At 50.5% G+C, this 17,947-nt stretch overlaps 1 protein-coding gene across 2 annotated transcripts; it reads right to left on the bottom strand.

Moving 5' to 3' along the window:
- Positions 1 to 924: 924 nt before the first annotated feature.
- Positions 925 to 17,180, bottom strand: LOC102253692 (chromosome unknown open reading frame, human C19orf47). 2 transcript variants are annotated; one of them, XM_014541728.1, is made up of 10 exons: positions 17,082 to 17,180; positions 14,254 to 14,305; positions 12,007 to 12,094; positions 11,778 to 11,892; positions 9,191 to 9,272; positions 6,049 to 6,186; positions 4,413 to 4,565; positions 3,734 to 3,804; positions 1,867 to 2,197; positions 925 to 1,208 (listed from the first exon to the last, which is right to left on the bottom strand). In XM_014541728.1, the coding sequence occupies exons 2-10, from the start codon at positions 14,270 to 14,272 to the stop codon at positions 1,120 to 1,122; spliced, it is 1,086 nt and encodes a 361-aa protein (XP_014397214.1). In that variant the 5' UTR covers positions 14,273 to 14,305; positions 17,082 to 17,180; the 3' UTR covers positions 925 to 1,119. The 2 variants fall into 2 exon arrangements, with proteins under 2 accessions (XP_014397214.1, XP_005868866.1); XM_005868804.2 differs by having other exon boundaries at positions 1,116 to 2,197.
- Positions 17,181 to 17,947: the final 767 nt, after the last annotated feature.

Here is a 17,947-nt window from a genome sequence, read left to right as displayed (position 1 = left end):
TCCCTCACTCTCTGCTGGCCACACAGGCCTCTCTGAGTTCCTTGTCTAAGTCAGGCCTTTGCCCAGCTGTTTCTTCTGCCTGAACACTCCTCCTGAACTTTATGTAGCTGCTTTCTCTCATTCCCAGCTCAGCCTGTCATCTCCCCCAAAAGGTCTTCTTACCCCTAACATCTAAAGAGGCCCTGGTCTGCCCTAGCTGATTTAGAGCGTTGGCCTGCGGACTGAAGGTTCCTGGGTTTGATTCTGGTCAAGGGCACATGCCCAGGTGGCAGGCATGATCCCCAGTCGGGGGCCTGCAGGAGGCAGCCGATCAATGATTCTCTCTCATCATTGATGTTTCTCTCTCTCTATCCCGCTCCCTTCCTCTGTGAAATCAATAAAAATATATTTTAAAAAATAAATTAGTAAAGAGGCCCTGGTCACTTTCACGCATCCCTCAATCCCCCGTGGTCACGTCACCGCCCATCTCCCTGGCTGGAGCAGTTAGCAACGTGGGCAGGGGCTTGTCTGTCTTGCTCATGGAGAGTCCCAGCTCCCAGAACAGGCCTGGCACAGAGGAGGGGCTGTGCAGCAGCAAACAAGTAGAAATCAAACCCATGTGAACCCCTCACCTTCAAATGGAGCCTGCAATTTGGAAAGCCACCAACAGAGAGAGAGACAGAAACAGGTGAAATCTAGGGAGGGGGAGGGCAGAGTGACAGAACTGAGGCAGCTTTCTGTTGAGGGAGGAGGAGGCCCAACTGAACGCTGACCGTGGCCAGTACTCCCTTGGACTCGGGGCCTGCAGCAGAGACATGGCCTACATGTGTGCAGGGAGACTGACATTCAGAGACAGAGCCCAACCCTTCATTCGACCCCTCCATCACATTATGCTTTGTGTGAAAAACCATCCTGCGACTCACCTTGAAGGAGGGGAGGAAAACATTTGAAAGTCAAAAATATATTAAAACAGCTATTTTCTTCTCTCTCGGCACTGGCCTCCCTTCCCAGTGCCCCTTGCCCACACCCGCCACTGCCTTTCAGAGAAAAGATGCCCGGGGCAGGAAGACGGAGGTGCCCCAGCTGCAGCCCAGGGTCTGGGGAGGTCCCTCCAGCCTGGGAGTGAGGCTGCTAACAGTCTCAACAGGCTCGACGCCACTGTCGACGAGGGGGCCGCTGGGAGGCCGGAGGTGCAGGAGGGTCAGGCAGGATGCAGCGGACAGTCGGGCCTTACCACAGGGACAGAAAACAGAAGATAAATGAATAGAGTGAAGACAGAGAGAGAAAAAGAAGTTAACGTTGGGGGGTAGGGGACAGAGGAGTGATGGGAGGGAAGTCAGGAAGCGGCAGGGTGGAGGGATAAGGAGACCCTCCGGGCAACACCTGCTCTGGGGGACCAAGAGGCCGAGAAGCTGGGGTTTGAGGCAGCAGATGCTGCTGAGAGGGAGGGAGGGGGATATAGGAGAGATAAAGGGCACTTGGCACTCGGGAGAGGTAGAAAAGAGGACCCTGCCAAGGCCACAGTCAGAGAGGACAGAACAGAGGACGTGAGAGAAGGGAAAGTCCCAGAGTGGCAAGGCCAGGCCACAACAACCATCTCGGACTCAGTAAACGGGATGCAGCCCCACAAAGCTCGGGCCGGCCTGAATGCCTGAAGGAGACCGCAGTGCCATCCCAGGGTGGGCCCTGGCTGAAGACTGATGGAGTCAAGAGCCTGGAGAGGGGCCTGTGCCCCACCTGTGGGCTAGAAGGTCCTGCGGCCCAGTCTTTTGAACACGCTCACAGTGCCTGCATGGTCCATCTGGGCACCCAGGCCCTCGCTGGAGCCGCTCCCCCGGGGCCCCAGAGTCCTCTTAATGGTGACCTTGACCTCGGCTGATGACTTACTCTTGGTGCTCGTGACCTGGCTGTCCTGGGCCTCAGGCACAGGGGCAGCCTTGCCCAGTCTCTGGATGATGCTGACTTTGGACAGGGACCCTGGGCGGGAGGGAAGGGCCAGGCGCCGCAATGTAGGGGTGTTGGCCGTCATCGCTGAGCTTGTGGCCTTGGCTTTGACAGTCGGCACCGGCTGGGGACTGGCCTTGGTTGGGCCCGGGCCTAGCTTCTTCAGGACCCCGGCATATTGTAGAACAGAGCTGCTGCTGTCATTGTCGCTGTCCCAAGCCAGATCCTCGTCCATCTCTGGGGTAGCCCCCAGTCGGCTGAAGACTCCCGTGGGCTGTGGAGATCAGAGACAGAACAAGTGAGTCATTTAGTCATTCAACATGCATTCATGGACAGCTGCCCCTGTGCCTACTGGCCTCCTGGAGATCGAAGTTGAGAGAAACACCCATTGGTAACACATAGATGTTGGCAAGAGCCATGGCAGGGAAGTCAGGGAGCTGGGGGAGCCCAGAGGAGGCTCCTGACCTTGGGTGGAGTTCAGGAAAGGCTCCCTGGAGAAGGGACATCTGAGATGGGATCTGAGAGTTGACCAGAAGTGGGTCTAGTAAGGAGGAGAGGAGAAAGCACATGCCACAAAGAGGTAAGACCTCAGCTAAGGTTTACAGATGAACAGGAGAGAAAAGACAAATTTGGTCATGACTTGACAGATATTTTCTGAGTCCTGTCTCTGTACCCTGTGCTGGGTGGTGCTGGGGACACAGGGGTGCCCAAGACAGGCCTGGCCCTGTCCTCAGGGGGCTCACAGTCCAGAGGGAAAGACAGACCTGGCACTGGAAATGACACAAGTAATTCTCTAATTATGACAGTGATACGTTTGTGGAGGAAAGGAGGGTGCTGGAGAGCAGGAGACAGGGAAGCCTCGTCTCTTCTCAGAGTTCAGGGAAGCTTTCAGAAGCACCAACATTTAAGCCAGACCCTCAAGACTGAATCAGTCCCCAAGGCCAGAGTAAGAATCACTGGAGCACTCGCTTGGGCCAAGCTCTTGACGTGGCTCCATCTTCAAGCCACATGAACCTGAGTGCCAATATCATGCTCAGGCCAGAGCGGGTGAGGCCTGGTGGGTGAGGGGCTGAGGCAGGAAATGCAGCTGGTGACACTGAAGGGTGCTTACCACACCCCAGACCCCACAGCACCATGCAGGTACCTCTCACTTAATCCGCAGGCTCACCCTATGCGGTGGGTACTATACAGGAAACCAAGGTAGGAAGGGCATACGTGACGTGGCCAAGGCCATGCAGCCAGGCGGTGGCAGATTCACACTGTGCAGCGGGCCCAGGCTGGGTGCTCCTACGCACGCACCATGCCTGGGGCCTGCAGACTGCAGGGCCAAGGGGAGAAGAGGGCTTCACCCTGAGCCGGTGAAAAGCCTGTGAAGGGCTTGCAGGGGACGGCAGGCGGCCTGTCCTGTGGCAGCACACACTGCTGCTGTGGCAGAAGGGCTGGTGGGGTTCTCAGTAGCTGCACAGTGACCGGTTAGGAGGCCACTGCCCTATCCAGACAGGGAGAGGTGGCAGAGCAGGCAAGACAGATGGCGCCATCTGTCTGGTCACTGCCTAGAATGAGGACAGTGGGGTGTCCCTGAGACAGGGCCCAGGAGTGGGGTTGCTTTGGGGGATGATGCTGAGGGTGGTTTGGGACAGGGCAGCATCCAGGAGTCAGCCAGACCCCGGGCTGGACATTTTTTTCCCTGTCTTCTGCCCTGAGATGGGCCCAGGGTATGCCAGGGGTGAGATGTGGGAAGTGTCAGGAACAACACCCAGGGAGGACAAGAATTTGAGAGCCCCGAGTGGCTCCCCAGTCTCCAACTCACTTTATTGCCTGTCGTCGTGTCTGCCTTGGTCTCGGCACCGAGGCGGTCAAACACAGACGTCCTGTGGAGACCTGGAGGGAAGCAAGGCCATCACTGAGCACCGGATGAGTGGCCCCTGTGGCCCAGACCCGGGTGAACATGTGCAGACAAGGGAGGGGACAACATGGCAGCCTAGACCCCAAGCAGCGCTGGTACAATAGGCACAGACTGGGCCCAGTTAGGCTTTGTCTACACTTGTTGGTTAACACTGACCTTAACCCACCGGCTCCTGGCTGGTGTTAACTGGGGGAAGGATGAACTAAAATTGATATATGTTCCTTGGACCTAGTGCAAGTTCATCAGGTGTGTGTGCGGGAAGAGTTCTTGATCACTACTTGGCCCTCTCACTCTTTTTGGGGTCACAGGCCTCTGAGAAAATCTGATGAATTGGTAACACGTTCTCTCTCTAAATAACAACCTAAATAGCCACCAACAGAAAGCTTGATATGATATATAAATACTGTGGAAATATTAAACAACCATTAGCAAGAATGAGCATAGCCATCCCTCAGTATTTGAGGGGGATTGGTTCCAGTACCCCATGAATCCCTTTAGAGCCTGCTTCTCCGCCACTGCCAGTGGGATGAGACCGAAAGGGAAGCACAGGCTATGCCAGCGCACACCCCTGCCAGGCCAGTACCTTTCGCCGCCTGCTGCTGCTCAAGGATCTTGCGGGTCCGGGGGGTGGTGCCTTTGGGCATGTTGATGATGTATTTCCCCTCCATCTCAGCAGTGACCCTGCGTCGCTTGGTGGGAACAGTCAGGCTCTCCTCCTCCCGGCGGGCCAGGGCAGCTGGGGAAGAGGGTGTGGCTGAGCGCCTTCAGGATAGAATGTTCTCCCAGGATAGGGACTAGATGCCCTGCAGAGGGCACATATGTGCCCTTTATCTCCATGCATCCGCATGACTGGAACCCCTTATTTTCCCAACAACCCCTGTCACCACTGACTCTGAACCACCGAGAAACTCAGAGGTCTGAGCCAGACAGGGCAGAAGGCACTCGGACACCCAGGTTGCGGTGGGCCTCCCATTCTCTGCGGCTCTGTCCACCCCAAAAAGGCTCACCTCCCAGCCCAGACTCCCCTCAGACCTGGGTTGGGAGGGAAGGTTACGGAGCCCCACCAGGCAGTGGTTTCACAGGTGTGCTCACCTTCCAAAAATTAATCAAGTCGTAAACTTACAATCTGTATATAACTAAATTTTAACTCCATTTTTACAAAAAAGAATCCCCTCAAATGTGTCGAGGGGGAAGAGCGCCAGTCCTCCCAGGCTATCTTTTCAATACTTTAGAAAGTAATTTTAACTTTCTTTCTCATGGCATGCAAATCACAAGGCCAGAAGGGGGTTGGGGCACTTCCAAACGCCCGCAGCAAAAGGGAGCGTGCAGGGTGTGAAAATGGTGGACAGGGCATGATGGGGCTGGGGGTCAGATTACGAAGCCCCCTCCCTGGGCCTCAGGTTCCACTTGTGCCAACATCATTGTTGTGGGCTGGGTCCAACAAAGGGGGGAAGCGGCAGCACAGAGGGGGCTTGAGAGCCCTAAGGCCAGAGTCCCAATCCCAGCTTTCAAGCTGAGACCTAGAGGAGCAGAGGCCAGGCACAGAAGTCTGCAGAGGAAGCATGCTCCAGAAGAAGGGAACACGGGACAAAGGCCCCACAGGGGGAAGGAGCTGCAGGGGGCCGGAGGCAGCGAGCTAGGGGAAGAGACACAAGAGAGGAATCCACATTAGGACTGGATTTTATTGCTGGAATAATGGGAAGCCCTGGAGAGTTCTAGACAAAGGTGTGAAAAGATCTGGCTGAGGGTTCTGAAAGATCCCTCTGGCTGCTGAGAGGAAACAGTAGCTTCTTTACCTTTGACCCCAGGCATCAAGCACAGGGCCGGGCACAGTGCGGGGCTCAGTGAACATCTGTTAAAAAAGACTGAACCACCTATAGTCAACAGTACTGCTGTGTACACCTAAAACTTTGTTAAGAGGGTAGACCTCATGTTAAGTGTTCTTACCACAATAAAATAAAATTAAAAAGACTGAACCACAGTGCACGTGTGCTTATATACATCATCTCAAGTGCTTCTGACTGTCCTCTGGGTAGGGTACCCCCAGCCCCATTCTATAGACGTGGAGAGCAAGGCCCCTAGAGGTGCAGTGACTTGATCAATTACAAACCCTTTGAACCTGGTAGCCTTCAGGCACTCACAACGCTGGGAACATGACCCCCACCTGCCAACCCACATTCACCTCCAGCTCCTCCCACCACCTGCCCGAGTCTGCTCACCAGCGGCCTTGGCACTCTTTGCTGCCATCTTATTGGACACGGTGACAGAGATCTTAGAGGCGCTGGTATCTGGCCGTCTGGGGGGAGTTCCAGGTGGGGAGTCTCGGTTCAAGCTGTTGGCAATCATTCGGGAGGCGGCTGCAGGGAGGAAAGGGGAGAGTCCAGTTCAGCGGGCTCTGGGAGGGAGGCCGGCTGGAGGCCAGCCTTGGGACTGAATGGGGAAGGAGCAGCCAGAGTTCCTCTGTGACTGTGCTGTCCTCCTGTGGGGATGTCTGGGGATTGGGTGGGCCAGTCTTTCCAGGAACTAGCCTACCCCTCCCTGCCCTGAGGGTCTTTCCTGAGACCCAAGACCAGACTGGTCCTTACCATACTTCACCCATCAGTGAGTTATGCAGCCCCGCACGGACCTCGACCCTCCCCTCCACGCTCCACTTCAGCTAAGCTGTTCCCTTGGCCTGGCACGCAGTTCCCGGAGTGCCAACAGGTTTGCTCTGCCTCTTCACGCAGGTCTCCTCTCAGATGGTCTCCTTAGCGAAAGCTTTCCAGACCACCCATCAACCTGTACTCCCTTACCCTACACCACACTTTCTCTTTCTTCATAGCCTTTATTACTGCTCGACATTAACTTACATTATTTGTTTACTGGTGGATTCTCCCAGAGCATGCAAGCTCCCTGTGGAGACATTGCCTGTTCATTGCTGTATCCCCAGTGCCCACAACATTTCTGGCACTTCACAGCCCTCGATAAGCATCTACTGAAAAGATGAACACTACCACCAAACCTCCAACATCTGTGCTAGGCAGACCCTACTGATAACCAACTTTACAGACAAGGGAACTGGGGTTCAGAGCGGGGATCACTCAGCCAGGCCTGGGAATGTGGGTCTGGCTCCAGCTGGTCTGGGGCAAGAAAAGAGGTGACCTCCCTCTGGGCATGGGGGACAGTCTCTGATGGGCCCTGTTTTCTGTAGAACAAGAGAGGGATGTCCTAGGGTATAAGTGAGGGCTGTAGCATGTAAGGCTAAGTAGCAGAGGCCAATCCCAGCGTGGGAGGGGGACAGTCAGGGATGCGTTTATCATGGCAAGTTAGCACCATTCAGGCAGAGGGAAAACAACTGTCTGTCTCTACTGAATGTTAACATCAGGTTCTTTGTGCTCTGACATCATGACTGCTGCTCACAGACACATACATGTGATATTATAAAGTGTATACAAGTGGCCACATCAGGAATGCTGTTTTGGAGAACTCTTCCCCTCTTTCCTTCTTTGCCTGTTTCCTCTTACTATTTGATTGCCTATGCATCAGGAATGCTGTTTTGGAGAACTCTTCCCCTCTTTGCCTGTTTCCTCTTACTATTTGATTGCCTATTTTTTCCACTAGTGTTTTTGTTTTAATTAATTTTTAAAATTTATTTTAAACTATTTAAGATATTCAGAATGGTACAAAGAGTACATATATCTACTTTCATTTATATAGACTTGAAAGACTAGCAAAACTAACCTATGCTGCTAGAAGTCAGGGTGGTGGGCACCCGAAATGATTGGAGTCACTGTCACGCTTGTTTCTGGATTTGGATGCTGCTGCCCACATGGTGTCCCGTCTGTGAAGTCATTCAGCTGTAATCTGAACCCTTTTCTGCATGTAAGTTGTAAGAGAAGTTTACAGAAACGAACCCCCAATTTGTTCAGCCTCCCTTGACCATGCCTTTGGGTAGGCTCTGCCCACAATGACTCTGAGTTGAGCCATGTGATTGGCTCTGGCCAATGGGACAAGAGCAGATGTTATATAAGCAGAGGCTTAGAGGTGATTTGAAAAATGGGGGCTGCCTTCCCATGCTGCTTTTGGGAGTTCTGCAACCACCACTGTACGGATGAGCCTGAGCTAGCTGCTAGGAAATGAGAGGCATGTGTCCAAATTGCCCCTGTTGACATCAAGCCAGCCATCAGATGTGTGCTGAGGTCTCCTAGATCACCCATCGAGACCAGCTGAGCTGGCCCAGAGCAGAAATGACCAACAAAGTCATAAAACCATGGGAAATAAATGTTGGTGTTTTTAACCAGTTTTGGGGTGGCTTGCTAAGTAGCAAAGGCTAACAAATATGCATGTTAAATTTTTTAGGTTTTTATTTATTTTTTTAGGTTTAATTTTTTTTAAGTTATCATACTAATGAAGAAACAAAAGTATAAATAGAGCTGGTTCTCACCATTCACAGATTCCATATTTTCAAATTCACCTCTTCATTAAAATTTACTTGTAACCTCCAAAACTAACACTCATAGTGCGTCTGTGGTCATTCACAGACATGCACAGAATGGCGAAAAACTTGAATCGCCCAACACCCACACTCCCAACTGAGGTCAAACAAGCCACACGCTGTGTTCTTGTTTCAGCTCTCATACTGTAAAAAGTGTTCTTTCCATGGCCTATGATTTTGCTGATTAAAACGGCCCCCTAAGCACAGCACTGAAATGCTGTCTGTGTTCCTAAATGCAAGGAGGCACTGATGTATGTGCCTTATGGAAAAAATACATGTGTGAAATTAGCTCCGTTCAGAAATGAGTTATAGTGTTATTAACCACAGTTCAATGTTAATGAATCAACAATAGCTAGGAAATAAAGTGTCTTTAAATGGAAACACGCATAAAAGAAGTTCAGTATTGATCAGCTAAGGAAAAATGTGGTGATCTGCCGAACCGGTTTGGCTCAGTGGATAGAGCGTCGGCCTTCGGACTGAAGGGTCCCAGGTTCGATTCCGGTCAAGGGCATGTACCTTGGTTGCGGGCACATCCCCAGTGGGGGACGTGCAAGAGGCAGCTGATCGATCTCTCTCATCGATGTTTCTGGCTCTCTATCCCTCTCCCTTCTTCTCTGTAAAAAATCAATAAAATATTTTTTTTTTTAAATGTGGTGATCAGAGGTTTGCAGGAACCTAACCTTGTATTGCCCGTAGGCGCATGATTCAGTGTTCACTAATGCGGTGTTTGCAGTGACTTTACAGGACAGAACTACCACCAGCCCCTCATCACCCAGTGTAATTTTCCCTAAGAGAAGAGGGCCTCAGATGCCTTTGGTGCCACCTCTGCAGACTCCAGGTGTGTTCCCTTCACTGCAGGAGTGTAAGAATGAGCAGATGGGACTCACCACTAGGGGTGCCTCGGCGAATCTCGCCCGGGAGGGGGCTAGGGCTGCAGGGCACCGACTCAGTGGCAGCTTTGCACATGTCCTGTAAAAAAAAGTGCCTGGGTTACCATGGGGACAGGGGCATGAGGTGAGGGAACAGGGGACTCAGAAATCTAAACCAAACTAGGGTTTCAGAGCTGCTAGAGAAAAGATTTCAAGACATTTCACTCCTAACCAGGAGAAAACATCAGACAAACTCTAACTGAGGGACAGTCTACAAAACACCTGACCAGTGCTCTTCAAAACTGTCAAGGTCATGTCAAATCACTGTGTTGACACCTGAAACTAATATAATATTGTGTGTCAACTGTAATTGAAAAATAAATTTAGCCCTGGCCAGGGAGCTTAGCTGGTTAGAGCCTTGTCCCATTAAGCTAAGGCTGTGGGTTTGATCCCCAGTTAGGGCACATCCACGAAGCAACCAATGAATGCATGAATAAGTGGAACAACAAATCAATGTTTCTCTCTCTCTCTCTCTCTCTCAAATAAATTTTTGAAGAGAGAGACAAAGAAGACATCAGTCAATGCAGTGAGGCATTGGAACAGGAAAAGGGTATCAATGGAAATGAATGAAATCCAAAAAGTCTGTAGTTTAGTTAATGCCAGCATACTACTGTTCATTTCTTAGTTTTGACAAATGTACCATCACTATGTAAGATGTTAACATTAGGAGAAGATGAGTGAAGGACACATAGAAACTTTCTGTACTATTGTTGGAACATTTCTAGAGATCAAAAATTATTCCCAAATTTAAAAGTTTAAAGAAAAAAAAGTGCTGCTCTGTGACCATCTCCGTGCTAACGCAGATAATGCCCCTGGCTGGAGAAAGCCTCGCTGTAGGGGCTTGTTCTCATGGTGGAACTATGAAGACCATCTCTGGGATGGAGGGAGCTACTGGACATGAGAATAACTCAGCAGCCGCGATGCGGAAGCTGGAGTACAGCTCTGAAGCAAGTTTCCTTCTTGGTCAAGTGGAGGGAGGAGCAAATGAATTAATAGGTATAAAGGGCAGAGATGGCAAGCACATGGTTAAGTGTGCGCCATCGTAACTTCACAAGCACTTCACCCCAAACCTGGCACTCCTTGCCACATACACTGTTGGTAGATGGCCAAAGCCATCCTATGCAGCAGGGTGTGTCAAAAACCTGTTTCAGAGAGACTCAGGGAGGTGAAATCATTAGTCTAAGGACACTGTAACCAGAGGGGCCAACCGGAGGGGCCAATAATGAACGGAACCACCATATTGTACCGTACCCTTTTTTGTAATGATGTTTACTTTGAATTTATATTAGTTCACACAAACACTCCATCCATGCTTTTGTTCCGGCCCTCTGGTCCAGTTTAAGAACCCATTGTGGCCCTCGAGTCAAAAAGTTTGCCCACCCCTGGTCTAAGGACACTGTAACCAGAGGGGCCAACCAGAGGGGCCAATAATGAACGGAACCACCATATTGTTGGCCAAGTCACCAACTGGATCCCACATAGGAAGCTTCTGTCCTGGGGACAGAGAAGAAACCTGGTCATGATCATTATATTAGTAAGATGACAACTAGCAATCCCATCGAATACAGAGGGAATATGATAATTGACTCTCACACCATCACAAAGATGGCAGTGCCCACAGCCAATAAGGAGGAAATATGCTAAGTGACTGCCCCACCCTCAAAGATGGTGGCGCCCACAGCCAATAAGGAGGAAATATGCTAAGTGACTGCCCCACCCTCAAAGATGGTGGCGCCCACAGCCAATAAGGAGGAAATATGCTAAGTGACTGCCCCACCCTCAAAGATGGTGGCGCCCACAGCCAATAAGGAGGAAATATGCTAAGTGACTGCCCCACCCTCAAAGATGGTGGCGCCCACAGCCAATAAGGAGGAAATATGCTAAGTGACTGCCCCACCCTCAAAGATGGTGGCGCCCACAGCCAATAAGGAGGGAATATGCTAATTGACTGCCCCCTCCTCAAAGATGGCGGTGCCCAGTTCCCTCAGCCCCGCCGGGGCAGCAGGCACGCGGCAAGGCCGGGCACGTGCCTGCCTCCGGAGGCCCCCAGTCCCCTCAGCCCCCCAGCTGCCCAGGGCCGCCCAAGGCTCAGGTAACCAGGGCCGGCCGAGGCTTGCGCTGCCGGCAGTGGCAGCAGCAGAGGTGTGACGGGGGCATCGCCTCCTGCCCCTGAGGACTCCCGGACTGTGAGAGGGGGCAGGCTGGGCTGAGGGACCCCCCCTCCAGTGCATGAATTTTCATGCACCGGGCCTCTAGTAATAATAATAATACAGACAGCTTTTACTGAAGCCCTACTGTCTACACTGTACTAGGCTTTATACAATATAATATTTACAATCACCCTGCAAAATAGGTTTGCCTATGTGCATACTACAGATAGACAAAGGCTCAGAGAGGTTAGGCAATGTGCCCAATGTCACACAGCAAATGTAGAACCAGCCTTGGATCCCAGGTCTGCCTGCCTTTGCTTCTAAGCCTCCTGTCAGCTATACCACTGCCCCGCCCCTCCCCAAACCCAGGAACAGAGATGGCACAGAGCACCCACCTGGCGGTGTACCACCTTGGCATGCTTGAGGATGGCAATGATGTCGCCCACCACAGTCACGCCCAGCTCATTCATGATTTCCTTGTTAAGATCCAGCAGCATGCTCTTCTGGATCCTGCAGGGGAGGGTCAGCAGTGAGGCCACGGTGGACCAGGGCGGGTGGGCCAGCCAGTTCCCTGTCTCCTCCCACCTCTCCCCGAGTTCAGCTCATCCCCTCGGTGCCCCTTACCTATTATCCACAAACATCACAGCGTAATTGACAGCAGGTCCCGGAGGAATGCCGGCTTCCTTAAAGAACTGGATCCACTCAGAAGTGGCTGGTGGGGGTGGACAGGACTCATTACTCACATTATTCTCTTTAGAGAACAGCCGCAGCAAAACCACAACAGCAACGGCTCCCACAAATTAAATGCTTATCAAATGCCAGGCCCTGGGCTGAGTGCTTTACACAGATGATGGAATTACGCCTGCCTGACAACCGTGGTTAAGCAGCATTGATTCCCCCACTTTGCCAATGAGGAAGCAGGCAGGGGGAGGGTGGGCACCTCGCCCCTGGCTTACTGTTTCTAAACGTCTTTCTTGTTTTCTTGGGTGTGACCTTCACACTGACCCTGCTCTGTTAGGCCCGGTGTTAGGTAAGATCATTGATTTCAAGTAAAATCTTTTTTTTCATTTTTCATATCTCTGAAACCAGGATCTACCTCACAATCGATGGTGTGCCACAGTTGTCTTTTGTTTTGTTTTATTTTTTTTAATATATTTTTATTGATTTCAGAGAGAAAAGGAAAGGGAGAGATAGAAGCATCAATGATAAGAATCATTGATTGGCTGCCTCCTGCACGCCCCCTACTGGGGATCGAGCCCCCAACCCCGGCATGTGCCTTGACAGACCTGACAGGTAATCAAACCGTGACCTCCTAATTCATAGGTCAATGCCAACCACTGAGCCACCCCAGCCAGGCTGCCAGTTTAATTGGCAACATTCTTTTTCTTTCTCATGGTAAATAATATTACATCCAACATTCCATGCTAGTTTGTTTATTTTAATCCTCACCTAAGGACATGCTTAGAGAAAGGAAGGGATAGGAAGGGAGGGCGGGGATCGGGGGGGAGAGAGTGAGAGAAATATCAAATCAAACCCGAAACCCCTCAGTGCACAGGACAACACTCCAACCAACTGAGCCACACCAGTTGGGGGTTGGGCAATGCTAGTTGAGATTAGAAAAAATTTGGTATTGCTGTGCTCATTTTGCTTGAGACAACTGAGGCTCAGTGCAGGAAAAGAGACACACTCCAGGTCAGATGTCTCATAGGTGGCAGTGCAGGGCTCGGCACAAACGCACAGCCACACCTCTCCCTAGGAGGCCCCTGCCCACCAGGCCATAGGCCTGTATCTCTAATTGAGAAAGGTGGGCTCCTGCCCAGAGGAAAAGGTGCCTTCTATTCTGCATGGGCTCTAGGCACCTGCTTAGCCAGGGCGCTCTGTTTTCCATCAGCCAAAAGCAGGCACTTTTGTCTAAGTATCAAAAAGCACCACGTAATGATTCCATTTAATGAAATGTCCAGAACAGTAAATGTAGAGATCCATAGAGGCAGAAAGTGGATTAGTGGGTTAGTGGAGCCAGGGTCCGGGGTGGAGGGAGTGACTGCTAATGGACATTGGGTTTTTGGAGGGAGATGAAAATGTTTTGAAAGAAATCGACTGTGGTGATGGTTGCACAAATCTGCGAATAGAAAAAGATACGTAGCCCTAGCCGGTTTGGCTCAGTGGATAGAGCATTGGCCTGTGGACTCATGGGTCCTGGGTTTGATTCCAGTCAAGGGCACATGCCCAGGTTGTGGGCTCGATCCCCAGTGGGGGTGTGCAGGAGGCAGCCAATCAATTATTCTCTCTCATCATTCATGTTCTATCTCTCTCTCCCTCTCCCTTCCTCTCTGATATCAATAAAAATATATTTTTTTAAAAGAAAAAGATATGTATATAAACCACTGAATTGTAGCCTTTAAACAAGTGATTGTACAAAATATAAACTGTATATCAATCAAGCTCTTAAGGGGAAAAAAGTACCACATAGGTTGGGAGTAGCTAGCTGCCTAAAGCAAAAGGAACTGCAAAAAACTATGCCCAGGATTTTACATGCGATAACCTCCTTAATCCTTATTACATCCCAGGTTGTAGGAAGTATTAGTATCTCCATTTTACAGGCGAGAAAACTGAGGCTCTGAGAGGCCATGTGGGAGTCTGCTGGACTTCAATACCCAAGTTCTTTATGGCTAAACGAGGCTGCAGGAGGCAAAGATACAGAGAGGAAGCGGGTAGGCCTTGAGCAGGCCTGGCCCCACCTCCATGGACCTCCAGTACAGCTGTTCCTGCCTGTGACTGGCCCTCCCTCCCCCACCACGTCTTCCCCAACAAGGTCATACTCCAAAAAGGGCAGGGGGGAGAGGGGGCCCCGAGAGAAGTCCACAGACTCACCCATTGTCACTGAGACCATTGTCGCCCTGGCCCTCACGCAGCTCCCTGGAGCCTGGAAGAGAGAACAAGGGGAGAGGGCTCATGAGTTGCCACCGGCTGTGAGAGCTTGTCCCTCTCTCGCTGCCTATCTGCCTGCCAGAGGAGAGTTCCTGGACTGGGGGCTCAGAGCCCAGGAATAGACTGGAGCAGCTGGCAGGAAGTCAGCCTGGGACAGAGCTGCCACCACCGCTATCACTTTTGCCTGGGACAAGGCCCAGGGACAGCAAATGTCCACAGCTCTATTCCACACACCTCAAAAGTCTCTAGCTAGAAAAAGAGAGGAAGGGGAAAAAAAGGAAAAAGAGGAGGGAAAAAGACACCCCCTACCCAAGACTTTAACCATAAATATTCATTCATTCATTCATTCATTCATTCAAAACCTGTGTGCTTCACATCTACTATGTGTGAAGCACTGTTCTAGGAGCTAGGGATACTGAGGTGAACAAAAACACCGAGCCTGGCATTTAGGTAAGGAAAGGGGAAAGGGGGACACAGAGAGGAAACAAGCAGAATAGTTAAGATGTGGTGTGTCAGCCTGGCCGGTGTGACTTAGTGGTTGAGCATCAACTTATGACCAGGAGGTCACGGTTCGATTCCCAGTCAGGGCACATGCCTGGGCTATGGGCTTGATGCCCAGAAGGGGGATGCAGGAGGCCGCCAATCAATATTTTGCCGTTTCACTCTCACATTGATCTTTCTCTCTCTGTCTCCCCCACTCCCTTCCTCTCTCTCTAAAAATCAATAAAAATATTTTTTAAAAAAGGTGTGGTGTGTCAGAAAGCCTTCAGTGTCCCGGAGAAAACATGGAGGGCCTGGGAAGAAAGAGGTTGCAATCCTAAAGAGGGTGATCAGGGGAGAACACTCTAAAGTGACACTCAGAGACCCAACGGTGGTGGAGGCGTGAGCCATGTGGTTTTACAGAAGAAGAGTGCTCCAGCAGAAGGGAAGTCCAGTGCCCTGAGCCAGGAGCCCATCTGACATGTTGGAGGGGCAGCAGCAGCTGGCCTGGCTGCAGTGGAGTGAGGAGGAGAGTGAGAGGAGACAAGGGCAGACAGGTGGGGCACCAAATCATGAGGGGCCTCAGAGAAGAAATGAAAAGCCAATTTTCACCTAAGAGATTAGCAGGTGCTAGAAAGGTGTTAGAGACATATTAGCACCAATGAAAACTTTCTCCTGGACATTAACAGCAGCACTGAAAAGAAACTAAAGGAAGTAACTTTCTCTCCTGATGATTCGATGCTATCTGACTCCAGGAACATCCGTCCCACACTGCCCTGGCCCAGACTTCCCACTTAGCCCCCATCCTCTTCTCTGACCCTGCCGTATCCTCCATTTCCTCTGCCCTCACCCTCCCCTCTGCTCCCTGCCACCCACCCCAGCCCCCAACTGTGACCCTTCGCCCTCATCCCCGTCCACCTCCTCTATGGGGTGCAGAAGGCCCTCTGTCCAGCACACTCAATCTGCCTCCCTCCCCCCTGCATTCTGATGGCTGAACAGAAGTAGTAAAAGAGTAAGGACTCTGTAACCAGACTGCAGGGCTCATATCTGGCTCTACCACTTACTAGCTGTATGGCCTTGGCAAATTACACGTCGAGCCTCAGTGTTCCCATCTGTAAACCGGGAAGATACAAACATTACTTACCTTACCCGTGGTGGGCAAACTGTGGCTCACGAGCCACATGCGGCTCTTTGGCCCCTTGAGTGTGGCTCTTCCTAAGCCTTAGGAGTATCCTAATTAAGTTAATAACAATGTACCTACCTATATAGTTTAAGTTTAAAAAATTTGGCTCTCAAAAGAAATTTCAATCGTACTGTTGATATTTGGCTCTGTTGACTAATGAGTTTGCCGACCACTGCCTTAGACAAATGCCGTGAGTTTCTATGTACAAAGCACCTGAGACACTGTCTGATGCTCACCAAGCCTGGGCTATTCTTAACTCCCAGGCTGCCCACCCCAGCCTTTCCTCTAACACTCGGGGGCTTTGCCTACCTCCCAGTTTTCACACAGAATGTCACTTGTGCCTGGAATGTTTATCTTCTCCTGTTCTCCTGGCAAGCCCTTCTCACTCTGCTTTGCTGCTGCCTGCTTTGTGAAGCTTCCCCTAAGTCCCCACTCGTGAGATTCTCTCCTCTGCCGCCAGCTAGGATTCATCTGCCTTTCCCTGGCTCCTGCTGCATCCTTTGATGAACATGATCACAGACATCATTCCACCCTGTACTTGACGCTCTAACACCCACTTTCCCTCCTGGATTTTACTAGTGGACAAAGATAACATACCTGCATCTCTCAAAGGGCAGGGCAAGAAGAGGCTTCAATGAGTCAGACAGAAAAACATTTCATATACCAGGACCAGAGCCAGGCATCATGCTGAGGCCTCACAACCTCCTCATGAGTGAGGACTAGCATCAGACCCATTTTAATCAATGAAAGAAACCAACTCATTGAAGTGCAGTCATTTGCCAAATGCCACATCTAGCAAATGGCTTTACTGGGATTCAAAAACAAGTTCTCCCTGATTCCAGTGCCCATGCAGTAGCTCCTACTGAATGTTCACGTGCTAGGGACTGAGTATATACATATCTCAGTGATTCCTCACAACCACAGGGGAAGAAAGTAAAAACGATCCCCATGTTACAGATGAGAATGGCAGCTCCAAGGTCACACAATAAGTAACTACAGGGCCAGGACTTGAACCCAAGTCAGTCCAATGGCTATGATAATGCTGGTCAAGGGATTACTATGAGCAGGCACTGTGATCTGTCTTTGCAAGGTTTCAGTTAACGCTTACCAGAAGCCTTTAAGTACTGGTATCCTCCTACAGCTGCAGAATTCCCTGCTGGACTCAGTTTCCTCTCTCCACCATTAAAAGCCCATCTCCAGCGCTGACTCTCTGAATGGTGAAAATTATAACATTAATAATAATGGAAAAATGACCACTCCCAAAACTCAAGTAATTGCCATATACTAGATAACCTGTGCTAAGCCCTTACAAGGTGTGGATCCAAATCTTAATTTACCACTTCCTAACCCATACTCTGGGGCTTAAATTTTCTTTCTTTCTTTTTTTTTTTAAATTGATTTCAGAAAGGAAGGGAAAGGGAGAGATAGAAACATCAATGATGAGCACAGCTGGCATCACTCAATAGTCGAGCGTCAACCTATGAACCAAGATTCCCGGTCAGAGTATATGCCCAGGTTGTTGCTATCTCTCTCTCCCTCTCTCTTCCCCTCTGAAATCAATCAATCAATAAATAAACACATATATATATATATATATTTAAAAAGAAACATCAATGATGAGAGAGAATCATTAATCAGCTGCCTCCCGCACGCCCCACACTGGGGATCAAGCCCACAACCCAGGCATATGCCCTGACCAGGAACTGAACTGTGACCCCCTGGTTCATGGGTTGACGCTCAACCACTGAGCCACGCCGGTGCCGGAGCCACGCAGGCAGGGCAACCTTTCTGGATTTCACTTCCCTTGGTTATAAAATAAGAATGATAAGAGTATCTATTCTTAAGAGTAAATGAGTTCAGAGAGAAACCAAGATGGCGACATAGGTAAACACCGGAAATTGCTGCCTCCCACAACAAATTCAAAAATACAACGAAAAGACAAAACAGACATCATCCAGAACTACAGGAGGGCTG

Source organism: Myotis brandtii, unplaced genomic scaffold (genome assembly GCF_000412655.1).
Source record: "Myotis brandtii unplaced genomic scaffold, ASM41265v1 scaffold277, whole genome shotgun sequence".
Taxonomy (NCBI): Eukaryota; Metazoa; Chordata; class Mammalia; order Chiroptera; family Vespertilionidae; genus Myotis; species Myotis brandtii.
The sequence above is the reverse complement of the archived record's forward strand: the minus strand, read 5'-3'. Positions and strand labels throughout refer to the sequence as shown.

Excerpts from the sequence above, each read along its gene's own strand:
- LOC102253692 (XM_005868804.2), bottom strand. Across the intron at positions 9,273-11,777 it reads CCAAGGTGGTACACCGCCAG|GACATGTGCAAAGCTGCCAC; the intron begins GTGGGTGCTCTG and ends TTTTTTTTACAG. Across the intron at positions 4,566-6,048 it reads AAAGAGTGCCAAGGCCGCTG|CTGCCCTGGCCCGCCGGGAG; the intron begins GTGAGCAGACTC and ends CCTCTTCCCCAG.